Source organism: Vulpes vulpes, chromosome 11, assembly GCF_048418805.1.
Source record: "Vulpes vulpes isolate BD-2025 chromosome 11, VulVul3, whole genome shotgun sequence".
NCBI lineage: Eukaryota > Metazoa > Chordata > Mammalia > Carnivora > Canidae > Vulpes > Vulpes vulpes.
In genome coordinates, this window is record NC_132790.1 from 60,656,212 (window position 1) to 60,674,815 (window position 18,604).

The following is an 18,604-nucleotide window of genomic DNA, read 5'->3' on the forward strand; positions in this document are numbered from 1 at the left end:
TAAACCGAATGAGCCACTCAGGCACCCCTGCTTCTGCTTTCTGTGGTTACCTCATTTCAAATAAAATTTCGTAAAACTTTTGCTAATTAAATCTTATTTAACCATATATAAATGTTGCATGACGTTTTCTCAGGGTATTTGTCATTTGTTAGTTTTTAGCAGTGATAATTTGGTATTGTTTCCATTAGTTTCATATTTCTTTCGTCTTTACTTTCTTTGGCATAAACGTTCAGACATTAAATATTACATGTGTGGGCAGCCCGGGTGGCTCAGCGGTTTAGCTCCGCCTTCAGCCCAGGGCCTGATCCTGGAGACCCGGGATCCCACATCAGGCTCCATGCAGGGACCATGTGCCTCTGTGCCTCTGCCTCTCTCTCTCTCTCTCTCTCTCTCTGTCTCTCATGAATAAATAAATAAAATCTTTAAAAAATATATTACATGTGTGCTTTGTAATGTCTTAAGTATATTGTATATAACACCTTCCTAAGACAATGCTGAATGAAGATGGTCACACAGCCATATTGTAATTAATGAAAGAAATGACTTTTTTTGTGATATGTCAAATGTTGAAATAATTGCGTTTTTTCAAAGACTTTATTTATTTTAGAGGCAGCAAGAGAGAGAGAACAAGCAAGGGGAGGGAGAGGGACAAACAGACTCCATGCTGAGCAGAACTTGACTTGATCCCATGACCCTAAGATCATGACCTGAGCCAAATCAAGAGTCAGACGTCCAACTGACTGAACCACCCAGGTGACCCAATTGTGTTTATCTTAATAAACTTTGTTCTGGCATAATTTGTAATGCTAGAGCTTGGAAATGTTTAAATCTTTTCCATGTAGATTAATAGTATGATAGTTTAACTGACTTAATAGTAAATGGCCTTAAGGTTTTTTGTTTTTCAACATATTGGCCTCATGATTTGGGGAAGATGCTCTTGTTTAAAAGTCCTTAAAAGAAACAGCCTTGGGACACCTGAGTGGCTGTCCGTTACACATCTGCCTTCAGCTCACATCATAATCCTGGGGGTCCTGCCTAGAGCTTGGTGTCTGGCTCCCTTTCCCTCTGCCTGCTGTTCCCCCTACTTGTGCTCTCTTTCAAATAAATAAGTAAAACCTTAAAATAAAAAAAGCAGCCTTGATGCAGCCTGGCTAGTTCCAAGGACCTAGAGGGGGTCCTACAGGCCCAGCCAAGAGTACTTGGCTTTGCACAAGATGGAAATCAAACCAAAGCTGAGAGATTAAGAGCAGAGTATAGATACAGTCAGAGCATCTGGGAGCCTTGGAAAGGAAAGGGAGGGGAAAGTAAGTCTCATCTTTGCTTGGGACCTGGGGTTTTTATTGAGGACAGTCTGGTGCACTGGTCTTCTCAGTAATCCAGAAACAAAGATTTAGGTGTTCTCCGTAAGTCACTATGCCCTGGAGGCAGGGGTCTTAAATAATTGATCTTGGAAAACTTTCATAAAGACCCCACTCAGTCCTTAGATACTATCTTCTGTGTTAGAAGACTCCAAAGAATCATTAAATCCTTGACCTTTACAAGGAGGACATATATCATCCATTCTATGACACTTGTGTAGGTCCGAGTAAGAATAGAAGCAGGAAAAGGAGTCAGTTTTTCCCTTTAGTTTCCCTGTCTCAGCCTGATCCCAAATCCTTTTCCTGATTCCATGTAGCCTAGAGACTCTCCTTCCCCTACCCAGGCAGAAATCTTAAAGTAGGTTTTCTTGAACTGGTGAACCATAGATGTTTTTCAGGGACACCATGCAAAGTTGAGGGGGCAGGAGTGAGCTATCCTGTTTTAGAAAACTGGGATTATCAGAGGATAATGCATACAGTATGCATCTGACTCTCTAGGCTCCTCTCCCTGCTCAGCTTCTAGAATGCTCAAATCATTCTTCCTAGTCTTGGAGAAGAGGGAGTGTAGCTAGGGCTCAAAAGCCAAACAGGCTAGGTTCAGCCACTCCCCAATGACAAAATCCAAAGGCAGAGAAATGAGTGGTGGTAAAACAAGAAAGTTTATTTTAGTGAGCAGACTAATGTCTCAAAGACTGTCACCAAAATGCCAAAAACACTTCTAGGTTTATATAAGGAGAATGCGGGCAAAGTGGGTGTATATGTGTGGGTAGGCCAGTGAAGGTTAAAAGGATCATTGACTTGGAACCAGTCACCCATAGGGTCTTGCTGCCTCAGGGCAGTTCTTATTGCTTGAAGGGGTAGTTTTGGTTTCCATCAGGGCATACTTGGCTGTATGTGTCTTCTGGCTGAGCCAAGAGACAAGCTGGAAAGGAGACCCGACTAAAAAGTTTGAGGTCAGAATGGAGGCAGCCAAAGTCCTCCTTCAGGAGGACAATTCTTATGTGGCACAGTAGTGCTTGGCTAGTTAGAAGCCATGTCTCTGAAGCTATTCTCAGGAGTATTAGAGCCCTCGGGGTAAATCAAAGCCTTCCCACATTGACAACTTCCAAGAAGAGCTTTTTGGGATTAGGATGGAGACATTTGCTTGGATTGCAAATATATAATAAAGGTGAATCATGGTGACTCATGGTGACTTATCCCATTGGCATGTCTAGCTGTGTAGTGGGGTGCCCTGGCAAGTCTTTGAGGATGAAATGGTTCTGAAGACTGGCAGAGGAGGGGCTATATGAAACATTTAAATTAATACGAAGGAACCAGTATTCCCAGGAAAGGCTGGTGGGCCATTAGCTGAAATCTGTTTCCAGGCTGGGCCTGGAACACATATCCAGGTATAGGGTGGGAAGAGGGTCTAAGGCTAAATTTAATAGCTCTTTCCCTAAACTGTGCCATATGTTGAAAGTCCCAGCAGCACTCGTATCTTCGAAAGGTAGATTAGAAACAAACACAATTAGAAAACAACTCACAAGCGCTAATCTTGTGCCAGGCGTTGCTGTAAATGTTTAGCTAAATCCACCAACTCATTTAATTATTAAACCTTGACCGCCCTTTGACGTTGGTATCACTATTATACCCATTTAACACATAAGGAAACAGGCAAAGACACTTGCTGCTGCTCACACAGCTAAGAAGTGGTACAGCCAGGTTTCTGGACCTCGGTAGTCCACACTCTCCACCGATACACAGTTGCAGTGACGGGCCCCACTCCTCCCATTTCCAACCCCCCCCCCCCCCCCTCCCTGCAGCACAGCCCCAGAACCTGGGCAGCAGGCACCTTCAGTCCCTGGAAGAGCGGCCAGGTGGGGCAAACGCCAGGGAACCCTAGAGGGATTCCCAGGATTGCAGCCCGCTCCAGAGCCTGAGCGGGCCCGGCGACATCCCCCGGAGGAGCTGCCGACAGGGGGCGCTGCAGGACCGGGCCTGGAGCCGGCAACTCTGGCTCGCAGTCTCCGACAGTAGAGACCGGCAGGCGCGGTTGCCGCTGGGCTGGGGAACCACGGAGACGGGCCCGTGTACGGGTTCCTAGAGAGGAGGGGCAGCGGCCCTACGTGCTTCCGGCGGAGCGCGTCCCAGCCTTCCCGGGATCGCACCTGGCGGCTGTCCCGCGCTCCCTGCGCGTCACCTGGGCTCCGGGCCGGCTAACGGGGTCGCATCCGCACGGCCTTCTCAGTACCCGCTTGCTCAATCCCTATGCCTCCGGGGTGACGGGGTCCCAGGACGGAGGGGGCATCTGTGGGGTCCCCGGCAGCAGCGGCGCTGCCCGTGCCTGTTTCCTCTTCGGCCTCACCTCGAACCCCGGGGGCGCTGTGTGGCGCGGGGGCCCCAGCCATGCTCCAGATCACGTGGCACCAGGTGAGCGAGCATCCTGTCTGCCTCTGTTGGCCTTACTGGTCCTCCCACCCGCTGCTGTCAAGAGGTAGCAGATGTCAGCCTGCATTCAGGTGTTCTGGGACTCGGGTCCTTGGACTCTGCGTTGGTAGAGACGAGGGGACCCAAAACATAAAGTCACAAAGGCTTTATTGAGGCTGACGCCCGAGTACAGGGGAGCAGCACCAAGGAAACGATCCTCAGGCTGCCTTTCCAAGGAGACGTCAAAGAGAGGGTTTCGTTTTGTTCTTAAGATTTTTATTTATTTATTCATGAGAGTCAAGAGAGGCAGACACATAGGCAGAGGGAGAAGGGGGCGCCTCGTGGGGAACCTGATGCGGGACTCGATCCCAGGACCGCGGGATCATGACCTGAGCATGAAGGCAGATGCTCAACCGCTGAGGTGCCCCCAAGGAGAGTTCTTAAAAGTTACTTGGGTGGGTAGAGGGTGCCGTCTAAACAAGTAGAGGCGGGGGTTTATTAGCACCTACACAAAGGTCATGTTTCTTCACGTATCACTTGCATAATGAACTTGCTACAATCCCCACCGCTAGGCATGATTTTTAGTATTATAATGGGGCGGGGGGGGGGGGGAGTCGTGAAAGTACCGCACTGCGGTTGATCTTGGAGGAGACTGGTTTGGACAGGTCGGAGCTTGCTCCTCAGGTGGTGCTTTGCTCTGCAAGCAAAGTGGTAATAGCCATTGGGGGGTTGTGCAAGAAAAGAGTTAAGGGTCAGCAGGCAGCGGGGAGTTTCACAGGTTTACATGGGGCTTGTTACCAAGGTTCCTGTTTCACAGGTTTGTGGCTTTCGTTGTGCGTCTGTTGCTATCAGGTGTGTTTGTGCAGGGGAGGAGGAGTTGAGAGGGGTGGAGATTTGAGAATGCCCAAACTAAGACATAATCAGAATGGAAATACAGTAGTGGGGGATTGATTGCGATAGGTTTGCAGTTGAAGCTGAAAAGTAGAAATCTGAATCATTGCACACAGTGAAGATGCTTCTCACCTTTGTCTGCAAGATTGGAGAATTCTTTCCTTGGATAAAGTAATTCTAGGGTTTTGTTTTGTTTTTGTAGATGCCATTGGATTTGTTACATCGACATGCCACCTACAAATAAAAAGTTTTACTTCTTTCCTGTTTGGATACCTTTTATTTATTTTTCTTGCCTAACTGCACTGGCTAAAACTTCCATTTCAATGCTGAGTAGAGGTGATGAGGGCAGATAACCTTGTCATATTTGTGATCTTAAGGTGAAACATGCAGTATTTCCCTATTAAGTATGACCTCCATCAGGTTTTGTTTTGTAAATGCCGCACATATCAGATTTAGGATGTTCTATGTCTATAGCTTGCTAAGAATTTTTATCAAGAATGGATGTTGGATTTTGACAAATGCTTTTTCTGTGTTGGTTTATTTATTTTTTTAATATTTTATTTATTTATTCATGAGAGAGAGAGAGAGAGGGAGAGGCAGAGACACAGGCAGAGGGAGAAGACGACTCCCTGCAGGAGCCGGATGCAGGACTGGATCCCAGGACTCCAGGATCATGACCTAATCCAAAGGCAGACACTCAGCCACTTGAGCCACCCAGGTGTCCCTTCTGTGTTGGTTTAGAAGATTATATGATTTTTCTATTTTAGTTTCTTTTTTTTTTTTTTTATAGCAAACATGGCTTCTTTTTTTTTTTTTTTAAATTTTTATTTATTTATGATAGTCAAAGAGAGAGAGAGAGAGGCAGAGACATAGGCAGAGGGAGAAGCAGGCTCCATGCACCGGGAGCCCGATGTGGGATGCGATCCCGGGTCTCCAGGATCGCGCCCTGGGCCAAAGGCAGGCGCCAAACCACTGCGCCACCCAGGGATCCCCTCTATTTTATTTTATTTTATTTTTTTATTTTATTTTATTTTATTTTTTAAATTTTTATTTATTTATGATAGGAACACAGTGAGAGAGAGAGGCAGAGACACAGGCAGAGGGAGAAGCAGGCTCCATGCACCGGGAGCCCGACGTGGGATTCGATCCCGGATCTCCAGGATCGCGCCCTGGGCCAAAGGCAGGCGCCAAACCGCTGCGCCACCCAGGGATCCCGATCCCCTCTATTTTAGTTTCTTAATGTAGTAAATTGCATTGATTTTTCAAGTGTTCAACCAACCTTGTGCTCCTTGAATAAAAAATCCTTAGTCATGATGTATCATATTTATTCTTTTACTATATTTTGGGTTTTTTTGTTAAAAGTTTGATTACAATTTTTGCTTCTATATTTGTAAGAGGTGTCTATGTGCGGTTTTCATTTCTTGTAATGTCTTTGTCCTATTGAATGAGTTGGGAAGTATTCTGTCCTCTTCAATATTTTGGAAGACTTTGTATAGAACTGATTACGTTTCTTCCTTAAATGTTTGGTAGAATTAGCCAGGAAAACCATTTAGGTGTGGAGTTTTCTTTCTGATGAGTTTTAAGATACAGTTTCAGTTCCTTTGGTAGGTCTATATAGGGCTATTCTATTTCTCCTTGAATGAGTGTTGGTAATTTGTCTCTTTCAAGAAATGTCTAATTTGTCTCAGTTGTAGACGTTAATGGCATAAAGTTGTTCATAATATATCTTCATTATCCTTTTGTTATCTGCAGTGATGTCACCTTTTTTAGAACTAGTGTTGCTAATTTCTTTTTTTTCCTGATTAATCTGACTAGAGATTTATAAGTTGCATTGATCTTCACAGAGAGCCAGTTTTTTGTTTTGCTGATTTTCTCTATTTGTGTGTGTGTGTTTTATGCCACTGATTTCCACTTGGATCTTTTTAAAATTCAATTTGCCAGCATGAAGTATAACACCCAGTGCTCATCCCATCAAGTGTTTTCCTTAGTGCCGGTGACCCAGTCACCCCATCCCCGCACCACCTCCCCTTCCACAACCCTTTGTTTCCCAGAGTTAGGAGTCTCACATGATTTGTCTTCCTCCCTAATTTTTCCCTACTCAGTTTCCCTCCCTTCCCTTATGGTCCCTTTCACTGTATCTTATATTCCACATATGAGTGAAACCACATGATGATTGTCTTTCGCTGATTGACTTATTTCGCTCAGCATAATGCCCTCCAGTTCCATCCACATCAATGTAAACGGTAGGTATTCTTCCTTTCTAATGGCTGAGTAATATTCCATTGTATATATAGACCACATCTTTATCCAGTCATCTGTCGATGGACACCGAAGCTCCTTCCGCAGTTTGGCTACTGTGGACATTGCTGCTATGAACTTTGGAGTGCAGGTGTCCTGTCGTTTCACTGCATCTGTATCTTTGGGGTAAATCGCCAGCAGTGCAATTCCTGGGTCGTAGGGCAGATCTATTTTTAACTCTTTGAGGAACCTCCACACAGTTTTCCAGAGTGGCTGCACCAGTTCACATTCCCACCAACAGTACAAGAGGGTTCCCCTTTCTCCACATCCTCTCCAACATTTGTTGTTTCCTGTCTTGTTAATTTTCCCCATTCTCACTGGTGTGAGGGGGTATCTCATTGTGGTTTTGGTTTGTATTTCCCTGATGACAACCACTTGGATCTTTATTTTGTTTCTTCTGCTTAGTTTGTGTTAAGTTTGCGGTTCTTTTTCTAGATTTTAAAGGTGAATCTGAGGTCACTGATTCAAGACCCTTTTTCCTTTTTAAATTTTGTAATACAGGCATTTAATACACTAAATATCTTCCTAAGTACTGCCTTAGCAGCATCCCTCATTTTGGTACATTGTGTTTTCATTTTCCTTCAGTTCAAAAAAAACTTTCTGCATTCTTTTCTGTTTTATTCTTTGATCTTTATTTAGAAATGTGTTATTTAGTTTATAAATACTTGAGAATTTTCCATGTGTCTCTGTGTTAATTCTAATTTAATTCTGTTATGATTAGTGAACATTCTTTGTATGACTTGATTTTTCTTTTATGGTCCAGAATTTGGTCTACTTTACAAAATATTCTTGGTCATCTGGGAAGAATGTGTATTCTGCTCTTGTTGGGTGGAGTGTTCTGTAAATGTCCATTAAGTCAAGTTGGGTAATAGTATTGTTCGTGTTTGCTGTATCCTTGTTGAGAGGGGTTATTGAAATTTCCAGCTCTAATTATGAATTTGCCTATCTCTCTTGCAATATTATCAGTTTTTGCTTCATGTATTTGGAAGATCTGTTACTAACTACATAAATATGTAGAATTGTTATGTCTTCATGATGACATAATCCCTTTATTTTTATGAATGACTTCCTTTATCTCTTAGTATTCTTTGCTCTGGGGGTGCCTGAGTGGCTTAGTGAGTTAAGTAAGCCTCTGACTTCAGCTCAGGTCATGATCTCTGGTTCGGGATCAAGCCCATCTGTTGGGCTCTGCACTTACGGGGTAGTCGGCTTGAGCATTCTCTCTCCTTGCTCTGTGCACCCCCTGCCCCGAAACAAATAAATCTTTAAAAATATATTCTTTGGGGTGCCTGGGTGGCTCATTCAGTTAAGTGTCTGGCTTCAGCTCAGGTCATGATCTCAGGGTCCTGAGATTGAGCCCCGCATCAGGCTCCCTGCTCACTGGGGAGTCTGCTGCTGCTTCTCCCTTGCTTGTGCTCTCTCTGGTTCTCAAATAAATAAATAAATAAAATATTTTATAAAATAGTCTTTGCTCTGAAATCTACATTGCCTTAAATTAATATAGCTGCTCCATCTTTTTTTGACTAGCATATTTTTTCCATGTCTTTTGCTTTTAACTTATTCTTTTTTTTTTTTTTTTAAGAATTTATTTATTTATTCATGAGAGACATAGAAAGAGAGACAGAGACACAGGCAGAGGGAGAAGCAGGCTCCATGCAGGGAGCCCGACTTGGGACTCGATCTCGGGTCTCCAGGATCAGGCCCTGGGCTAAAGGCGGCGCTAAACGGCTGAGCCACCCAGACTGCCCTTATTCTTGTCTTTATGTGTAATATGTGTTTTTTGAAGGCAGCATATAGAAGGCCTTTGCTTTTTAGAAAATCTGATAATGTTTACCTTTGGGATGTTTAGATTATGTGCATTGGTATAACTATTATTTTTTGCATTGGTATAACTATTGATATGGTTAGATTTGACTCTGTCATCTTCCTAATTGTTTTCTAATTATCCTATCTGTTCTTTGTTCCCTTTTCTCCTGACTTTCCATCTTTTTTAGAATGAATGGTGTATTTTACTTCATGTTTCCCTCTCTGCTGGCTATATATAAACTATAACTCTTTGTGTTACTATTTCAGAGATTGCTCTGGGGTTTGTGGTTATATATCTTTAGTTTATCACAGTCTACTTTCAATTACTTGTCCATTAAGCTTTTCGAGGTTCTCTCACAGCTACCTGATGGCTCTGCTTTTTTTCCTTCAATCTTTTTCTGTTTCCTTTTGGTTTTAATTGCTCTGCCTTCAAATTCACAAGTTGTGTGTGTGTGTGTGTGTGTGTGTGTTTCCTGCAGTGTCTGATTTGCTGTTAATCCCATGAATTTTTCATCTCAGATACTGTCGTTTTCATATCTAGAAGTTTGATTTGGGCCTTCTTTTCTTAAATTTTTAAAAAGATTTTATTTATTTTTTTTGACAGAGCAAGAGAGAGAGAGCACATAAGTAGGGGGAGTAGCAGGTAGAGGAAGAAGCAGGCTTCCTGCTGAGCAGGATCTTGACCTGGGACTCAATTCCAGGACCCTGGCATCATGACCTGAGCCAAAGGCAGACACTTAACTGACTGAGCTTCCCAGGCATCCTGATTTGGACCTTTAAAAAATATTTTTGGGATGCTGGGTGGCTCAGGTCGTTAAGCATCAAACTCAATTTCTGCTCACGTTGTGATCTCAGGGTAGTGAGATCCAGACACATCAAGACTGAGTGAAGTGTAGGGCTGTATGCTCAATGGGATATTGAGTCTGCTTGAGATTCTGTCCCCCTCTCTCTGCCCCTGCTTCCCAGCTCAGCTCGCTCTCAAATAAATAAATCTTTTCTTTTTTTAAAGATATTATTTATTTATTCGAGAGAGAGAGAGAGAGAGAGAGACAGAGACATAGGCAGAGAGAGAAGCAGGCTCCATGCAGGAAGGAAGCCTGATGCGGGACTTGATCCCAGGACTTGAGGATCACACCCTGAGCCCAAAGCAGATGTTCAACCACTGAGCCACGTAGGCGTCTCTCAAATAAGTAAATCTTTAAAAAATAAATGTCTCTCTATATATCTTCCTTGTCTCTATTTAACATTTTTTTTTTTTTAAGATTTTTATTTGAGAGATGGGGGTAAAGGGAGAGCACAGAGGGAGCGAGAGAGGGAGAAGCAGGAGCCTGATGCTGGGCTCTATCCCAGCATCCCAGGATCATGACCTGAGCTCAACTAACTGAGCGATTCAGGCACCCCCCTATTTAACTTTTGAACATTTGGAATACATTTATAATAACTGCTTTAATGTCCATCTTTGCTAATGCTGTCAGTTCTGGGTTGGTTTTGATTGACTGATTGGTCTCATTATGGGTCATGTATTCCTGCCTCTTTGAATGCCTAGTAATCTATGATTGAATGCCAAATATTGTAAATTTTACCTTGCCCAATTCTAGATGTTTTTATGGTCCCCCAAATCTTCTTTTTAATATTTTTTCTTTAGGATTTTATTTTTAAGTAACTTCTACACCTAGTGTAGGGCTTGAACTTAAAACCTTAAGATCAAGAGTTGCACGCTCTACTGACTGAGCCAGACAGGCACCGTTCCCCAAAATATTCTCATTTTCTGGAGTAAGGTTGTGATTTGGAAACAATTTGGTTCTTTCTGCTCTTAATATTTATGATTTGCTAGTAGAATCTAGCAAATGGAGTGGTGCTCAGCCTAAGAATAGTTATTCTCCACTACTGAGGCAAAGTTTCCTGAGAGCTCTAGCCAATGGCCTATGAATTATGAAATTTTCCAGCGTGGCTAGTGGATATAGGTACTGAGGTACTGTTTCTGGCCCTGTGTGAATGCCAGGCATTGTGCCCTTCAGTCCTTTCAAATGATCCTTTCTGGCTTTGGGTAGTTTCCACACACCTATGCCCTGGTCATTCTTCTGTTGAATACTCTGGGGAACCCAGTGCAGATAATTGGTTTGTTTCTTGGTGCAGCTCTCTTCTCTATGCTATTCTGTCCTGTAAACTCTACTGTCTTGATCTCCTCAGAACCCAATAGGAATCTGCCAGGCTCCACCTCATTTCTCCCTCCCTGTGTTGCAACCTGGAAACTCTTTTTAAAGTAGTAAGCTTGGTGAATCATAGGGCTCACCTCTTTATTTCCCATCTCTCGGGGTTTGTTGTCTTTTGTTACCATCACCCAGTATCTGATAACTTGTTATGTGTAATTTGTCTTGTTATGGTTCAGGCAGGATAAACCTGATCTCTTTGACTATCTGGAGAAGAAGCAGTTTTCACTCAGCATTTTAAAATGTTTTAAAATTATTTGAAGCGGGGGGGGCGGTGGAGAAGGCTAGAAAGAATCCCAAGCTGACTCCGTGCTGAGCATAGAGCCTGACACAGGGCCCATCTCATGACCCTGAGATCATGATCTGAGCAGAAATCAAGAGTCAGAGGCTTAACCGACTGAGCCACCCAGGCGCCCCTTCACTCAGCATTTTTCAAAACATTTCTCCATTTACTTTCACCATGTAGTCTGTTGCTATCTTGATTCCCCAGGCTGTATGTGTGTTTTTCCTGCTCTGAAAGCCTTAAGGATTTTTTTTAAGAATTTTTTTTTTTTATGTTCTCATTTTTCTGAGACTTCTAAGTGATGGGTCTTTGCATAGGTATTTTTCAGTTAGTGCCCTAAGTACTTTGTGGGTCCTCTCTCCTCTCTGGTGCTTTTAAACAGATAGAATATTTTACCAAGTTTTAAAAGTGGAGCACACTTTAAAAAGTCCTGAGCTCATCCTTGGTTTTATGTGATGATCAGCCTCCTTTTTGTTTGCTTCCCCCTCTGCCAGCAGTTAAGATTCAGCTTTCTCTGCTCTTCTAATGTAGTTACCATTTATCCTTTTTATGCCTTCTAAAATTCTGTTAACACCCCTGCTCTGCTCTGACTCTCCTCTTGGGCCATTATGTTACTGCTACTTTAGTGGGATTAGGGAGAGAGTGGAGATGAGTACAGAAGTGCTGTGGGCTGTGTTTATGCAGATGTCCCCTGTGCACATGCACACAAAACCGTGGAAAGGAACATGAGGGACCAACAGGCACAGAGAGCAGGGCCCAGCAGAGTCAACACAGAGACCAGCAGGTGACAGAAGGGCTGTTTGTGGGGATGTTCACAAAGGGGTGCAGTGAGTCTTGGACTGTCCTGTTGAGGAGGGTGATGCTAGCTGAGGGCTGGCCCCTGAGGGGTGGGTAGGGGCCCAGGAGAGCTGTCTTTGGCAGTCCCACCACACTCACTCTGCCCCAGTACTTAGGCTCCTCTGCCTTCACACTGGGCTTGAGCAGGAACCTGTTGTTTCAGGAGCCAGTGACCTTTGAGGATGTGGCCGTGTACTTCACTCAGAATGAATGGGTTATCCTGGACCCTTCACAGAGGGCCCTGTACCGGGAGGTGATGTTGGAGAATTATGCCAATGTGGCTTCTCTGGGTAAGACTTCTCTTCTCTTTGCTGTTGTCTGCCTCTGACCTGTGTGCGTCCTGGCTTCTTTCTTCCTTAGACACCGTGGCCTCTCTGACAACCCTCATGGGCATTCGCTCCAAAGGCTGAGCTCCTCATAGGCTACTGGGTGGGGAGAGTTTTGGTTCCCCAGGCTTTGAAATCCACTGTCCCTCTGGCCCCGGGAGGGACTCTGCCCCATACATAGAGGGAAAGCAAGAGCTCTTGGGAGCTCAGCAGAGCCCTTTTGCCTCTGTCTTCCATGTTCTCTGAACAAGATCTGGGACTCCCTCATGTGAGTGGGAGGGTATTCCAGGACTCTACCCCCATTTGTGGGGATTTTCTGTCCTCTGAAATAGCACAAGCTGACTTCTCTTCTTTCCCTCCTTGGCTCAGTGAAAAAAGGTCAAGACAGCCATGAGGGGACCTTGCTTCCTGATTTGCTTTACCTTTTTTGTTCCTCTTTCTCCTGGGCAGCTTTTCTATTCACCAGACCTGTTTTGGTCTCCCAGCTAGAGCGAGGGGAACTGCCGTGGGGCCTGGAACCCTGGGAACCCGTGGGCAGGGAAGCCCTTAGAGGCATCTGTCCAGGTGAGCATAAGAACCTACCAGCTTTTTTTTTTTTTTTTTTTTTTTTTTGCTTAGCCTACTTTCCTGTTTTCACATTTCAGTGTGCGTGAAGAGTTTCTTCTCTTGTAAAGCTGTTTTCTTTCCTCTGGAATCATTACATGTGGTTCTTGTGTTGACGATGGTAGCCCCCCTCAAATGAAGAAGGGCCAATCTCTTCTGGACAGGGATGGCTGCAAGATTTCTCTGCATGTTCATCTTTGTCTCTCCACCTCACCTGCTAAGGGACACCATCTGACTGAGCAGCTCTTGAACCATGACAGCCCTTTGGAGCCCTGTGTTGTGGAAAGTTTATTTTTCTACCAGTTTGTTTTTGCTGAGATGAGGACATCAACCACCTTAGAAGGAAAATAGGCTCCTGGGGTCTATTTGGCCATTCACATATTCACAAGAGCACATTATTTCTAGGGAGTTTTTTGTTTGTTTGTTTGTTTTTTTAAGTAAACTGTGCCCATTATGGGGCTTGGACTCACAATCCTGAGGTCAAGAGTTGCATGCTCTCCCAGCTGAGCCACCCAGGCTCCCCTATATGGGAAATTGAATTATTAGTTCCCAAACACTGACTTAAATAAAAATAAAAAATAAAATATAATTTAAAAAATTATTTAAAAAATAAAATCCATTTTTGTAATGGAAATTTTCACACATAGGCAGACACCAGCACAACACACCTCATGATTCCCTTGCCTCTATAGCCATCTGTCATCTTTTTCCCACAGACACTTAAAAAAACTTGTATTTTAACAGCTGAACTTTCGAAACAAAACTTGTTATAAAAGAAAGGTGACTCACTTTCTCATTTTAAAAGGTATGGATAGGAGATTTTTAAATAGCAACATAGTGTATTTTTTTTTGCCTTTTTTACTCTGTTTCACCCCTACTCTGCCTATCAAATTTCTTTTTATTTTATTTTATTTTTTTTATTTATTATTTATGATAGACATAGAGAGGCAGAGACACAGGAGGAGGGAGAAGCGGGCTTCATGCCAGGAGCCCGACGCAGGACTTGATCCGGGGACTCCAGAATCGCGCCCTGGGCCAAAGGCAGGTGCTAAACCACTGAGCCACCCAGAGATCCCCTGCCTATCAAATTTCATATGCTCTTCAGACTCTTCACAGAGAATGTCCATTAATAATGCACAACTCCCCCCCCCCCAGCCTTCTGTTAAAATTGTGCCTTTTTTGGATATGATCCCAGGACTTCAGATTGTCTGGGTAAAAAGTATTTAAACAGTGTTGCCCTGACCCAGTGCCGAGGATTGTATTAGCCTGCAAAAGACCTTATTTAACAGGAGAGGGAAAATAGTCTTTGGTTTTCTCTATTTCACATTCCTGCTGTCATATTAAACTGTATACACAGTCTGTACAGCATTTTAGGAAAAGCACAGGAAAAGTTGTTAATCAGGTCCGCTCTGAGGCTTATGTCCCTTCTTGGAAGGGACACATGTGCAGTTAGTGCTCTTTTGTTTTAGAAGCAAGTCTCCATGTCTTCCCCCTTTCCTTCCATCTGCCATGGTGTTAGCCTGCCATAGTCCCCTTAACCACAGCAAAGGAGTCTGTTGCTTTACTAGAGCCAACTTGATGACAGAGATGATTTTTTTTTTTAAGATTTTATTTATTTATTCGAGAGAGAGACAGAAACATAGGGAGAGGGAGAAGCAGACTCCCTGTGGGGAACCCAATGTGGAAATTGATCCCTAAACCCCAGGATCATGACCTGAGCCAAAGGCACACACTGAGGTACCTGGGTGCCCCCATTCCTTTGTTTTGTTATTTTATTTTATTTTATTTTATTTTATTTTATTTTATTTTATTTTATTCTATTTTATTCTATTTTATTTTATTATTTTATTTTATTTATTTTATTTTATTTTATTTATTTTATTTTATTTTTTTTATTTATTTGAGAGAGGGAGAGAGCATGAGTGGAAAGGAGGGGCAGAGGGAGAGGGAGAAGCAAGAGTCCCTGCTGAGCAGGCAGCCTGGCTTGGAGCTCAATCCCAGGACCCTGGGATCATGCCCTTGGCCAAAGGCAGATGCTTAATGACTGAACCACACATTGCCCCAACAGAGACCATTTTCTTTTCAAAGATTGACGTGGATAATGTTGTAAAAAAATAGGCAGCTCTTAGGAAATTTCAGCTGTGGGACCTTTGTAGTTTGAGCTGTTTGACCTGCCCCTTCTTCAGTCTGGTGGATTTCCTCTAGGGGTCTCTATTCATCACTTTTCCATGCCTTCTTATCTCACCCATTTGTTTGGGAGAAAGATGTTGGTCTTCCCATCCTAGTAGGTAGTAGGTAACAGTCTTTGCTGTTTTCCAGTCTTACACTCTTTCTGGGAATGCCTCTTGGCATTGCTTGCCTCCCACCCATAGAGTCTTCATTTAACTTGTGGGGCTGTGCTGTGTGGTTGTCTTTGGTAGCCATTTTGTGTGCGTATTGGAAAATAGCCACATAGGGCAGACTAGAACCATTTGATCCTGTTTCTTCTTCACAGTATTTTCTTTTTGCACTATCAGAGGCTGACACTTGTGGTTTTTGTTTTGTTTTGTGATATCAGGGGTTGAGACCAGAGCTGAGAAGGAAGAATCAACTCCAAAGGGACACATTTCTAAAGAAACAGAGTTCCACAGACTGACATTAAGAGGGCTGCCAGGGAATGTTCCCCCGCACCTGGACTTTGGGAACAGCCTACAGCAGCAGCATGGTCACTGGATAGCTAAGAAGACCAAGTCAAAGAGGAGAGATTTCACAGATGAGCCAAGCAGCCATCGTGAGGCCTGCACTGTTGAGACTGAGGAGCAGTGTGAGAAATCTGGGGAAAATGTTAGTGTCAGCACACAACTCAGTACAAATCAGCCAGCTCTTAGTGGTCAGATATCATATGAATGTAGAAAATGTGGCAGATATTTTAGTCGAATGGCAGATTTTCAGGGCTGTCACACTGGTGAAAGGTCTTTCAAATGCAAAGAATGTGGAAAAGCCTTCAGATACAACTCATTGCTTATTCGGCATCAGGTAATTCATACTGGAAAGAAACCATTTAAATGTAAAGAATGTGGGAAAGGTTTAAGTTCAGACACGGCCTTGATTCAGCACCAGAGAATCCACACTGGAGAGAAGCCCTATGAATGTAAGGAGTGCGGCAAGGCCTTCATTAGCAGTTCTGTCTTCCTCCAGCACCAGAGGTTCCACACTGGGGAGAAACTCTATGAATGTAACGAATGTTGGAAAACTTTCAGTTGTAGCTCAAGCTTTATTGTTCATCAGCGAGTACACACTGGGGAGAAACACTATGAATGTAAAGAGTGCGGAAAACGATTAAGCTCCCCCACGGCCTTGACTCAGCATCAGCGCATTCACACCGGGGAAAAACCTTTTGAATGTAAGGAGTGTGGGAAGGCCTTCAGTCAGAAAATCACCCTGGTCCAGCACGAGCGAGTTCACACTGGTGAGAAGCCGTATGAGTGTGAGGTGTGTGGGAAAACCTTCAGCTGGTGTGGGCGATTCACTCTGCATCGGAAACTACACACACAGAAGATACCTGTGCAAGAGTAAGGTTGTCTGCGGCTGGGGGTGCTGTTCCTCCTTGTTTCTCCCCACTCGTGTTCTTCACCAGTGCACTCTTCATAGTTAGACAAGAAGAAACAAACCTCCAGACTCACAAGTGTATGAAGAAATGTAACTGGCTGATCCTCTGGAATTTGTGGTGTCCCTGAGTGCCCTGCAGAATGGATGAGGAATGTGTCAGAGGACCTATGTGAGAGAACACCGCTGTGAATTATCAAATAATTCCAGGCTTAAAGAGGAGCTCTTTAAAAGGTTCAAGAGAAAACAAAAGATCGGGAATAAAATTGCACTGGATTTCATAACAGCAGTTTTGAAGGTAAAAGGACAATGGTGTGTTCCTTCAAAATTCGAAGGGAAAATAATTCCTACTCAGAATTCAGTACCCTCAAGTGTGAGTTTAGTATAAACCCTTAGATTTTGAACCTTTATTTCCCATGTATCCTTTCTCAGGTGTGCAACACTAAAGAGGGGGTCAACCAGAAAAGAAAAAGATACATGGACATCCTATCACAGTTAATATATTAGGAGTCTCCTAAACTCAGAAACAGAAGGCCCTTGTCCATATAGAGCCATCTGTATTTTGGAGGACATTCCTAGTAGGCTGCAAATTTTCAGAGACCTACCTCAGTGCAGTGCCCACCCACACTACTTTGTAGTTACTTTTCACTGCTCAGCTGTAGGCTGTGCCTTTGCAAAAGTTGCGGTGTATGCACCCTTTGAGTCAAATGCAAGGCCACTTATCAGTTCATCCATCTCATTTCTGTTCCATGTGACCTCACAGCAGGAAGAATTTCCTTGCAACTTCATCTAGTTCTTTCTCATCACGGAAGAAGTGTCCATTATTTTCTGTTACCAGTGGAAATGAAGGGAGATGTAAATGTGTTCTGTTTTAGATCCCTCTTCTGCAAGCTGCTTGACTTTGCCCATTGCAGGAAGCAGAGCCAGGCAGACTTTGGTATGAGCCCAGGCATGTTACCTTGGTTAAGTTACAGATACTACTCATTTCCTTGTTTGTAAAATCTGGATGACAGTCTACCTCATAGGTTTGTGTTGAGTATTAACTGCATTAATACATGTAAGAGTGCTTAGAACAATGACTAGACCCTAATAAAAGTGTTATTTATTATTAATAACACCATTGCTAAGTTTTGACTTATGTATACACCAGTGAAACCCGTCAAGGTAATAAACAGAGCCATAACCTCCCAAACATCCCTTATGCCCCTTGGTAATCCCTCTCAAGCTTTCCACAGCAACTGCTGATTGTCACTTTGGATGAGTAGTGCTTTTCTAGGATTTTATAGAAATATTCCATTGTATGTACTCTTCTTTTTGGTGTCTTTCACCCTCCATAAATTATTTTGAGGTTCACCTATATTGCATATTCATTATATCATTGGTTCTTCTTCTTCTTCTTTTTTTTTTTTTTTTGGCAAGCAGTATTCCACTATGGAAATAACCAGAATATGTTTTATTCATCTCTTGATGGCCATTTGAATTGTTTCCAGTTTTTGGTTATTATAAATAAAGCTGCTATGAACATTTGTGTTTAAGTCTTTGTAATGACATATGCTTTTCTTTCTCTTGGGTAAATAAGAGGAGTGGAATGCTTGGGTCATAAGGTAGGTATGTATTTACTTTTTTAAGAAAGATTTATTTATTTAAAGGAGAGGGACTCCTGCGTGGCTCAGTGGTTGGGCGTCTGCCTTTGCTCAGGGCGTGATCCGGGGATCCAGGATCGAGTCCCACATTGGGCTCCCTGCATGGAGCCTGCTTCTCCCTCTGCCTGTGTCTCTGCCTCTCTCTCTCTCTCCGTGTCTCTCATGAATAAAGAAATAAAATCTTTAAAAAAAATAAAAGGGAGAGAGGGACGCCTGGGTGGCTCAGCAGTTGAACGTCTGCCTTTGGCCCAAGGCACAATCCTGGAGTCCCGGGATCGAGTCCCATATCCGGCTCCCTGCATGGAGCCTGCTTCTCTCTCTGCCTGTGTCTCTGCCTCTCTCTCTGTGTCTCTCATGA

General features: G+C 43.5%; 1 protein-coding gene across 1 annotated transcript in view; it reads left to right on the forward strand.

Annotated features, from left to right (window-relative positions):
• LOC112921525 (uncharacterized) overlaps window positions 1-18,127 on the forward strand; it is a 37,741-nt gene extending 19,614 nt beyond the window's left edge. The window contains exons 7-8 of the mRNA XM_072725346.1: window positions 3,303-3,767; window positions 15,576-18,127. Coding sequence (XP_072581447.1) covers window positions 3,303-3,767; window positions 15,576-16,573 — 1,463 coding nt within the window. The 3' untranslated portion in view covers window positions 16,574-18,127. The remainder of the gene's footprint in view (window positions 1-3,302; window positions 3,768-15,575) is intronic.
• The last annotated feature ends 477 nt before the right edge of the window (window positions 18,128-18,604 follow it).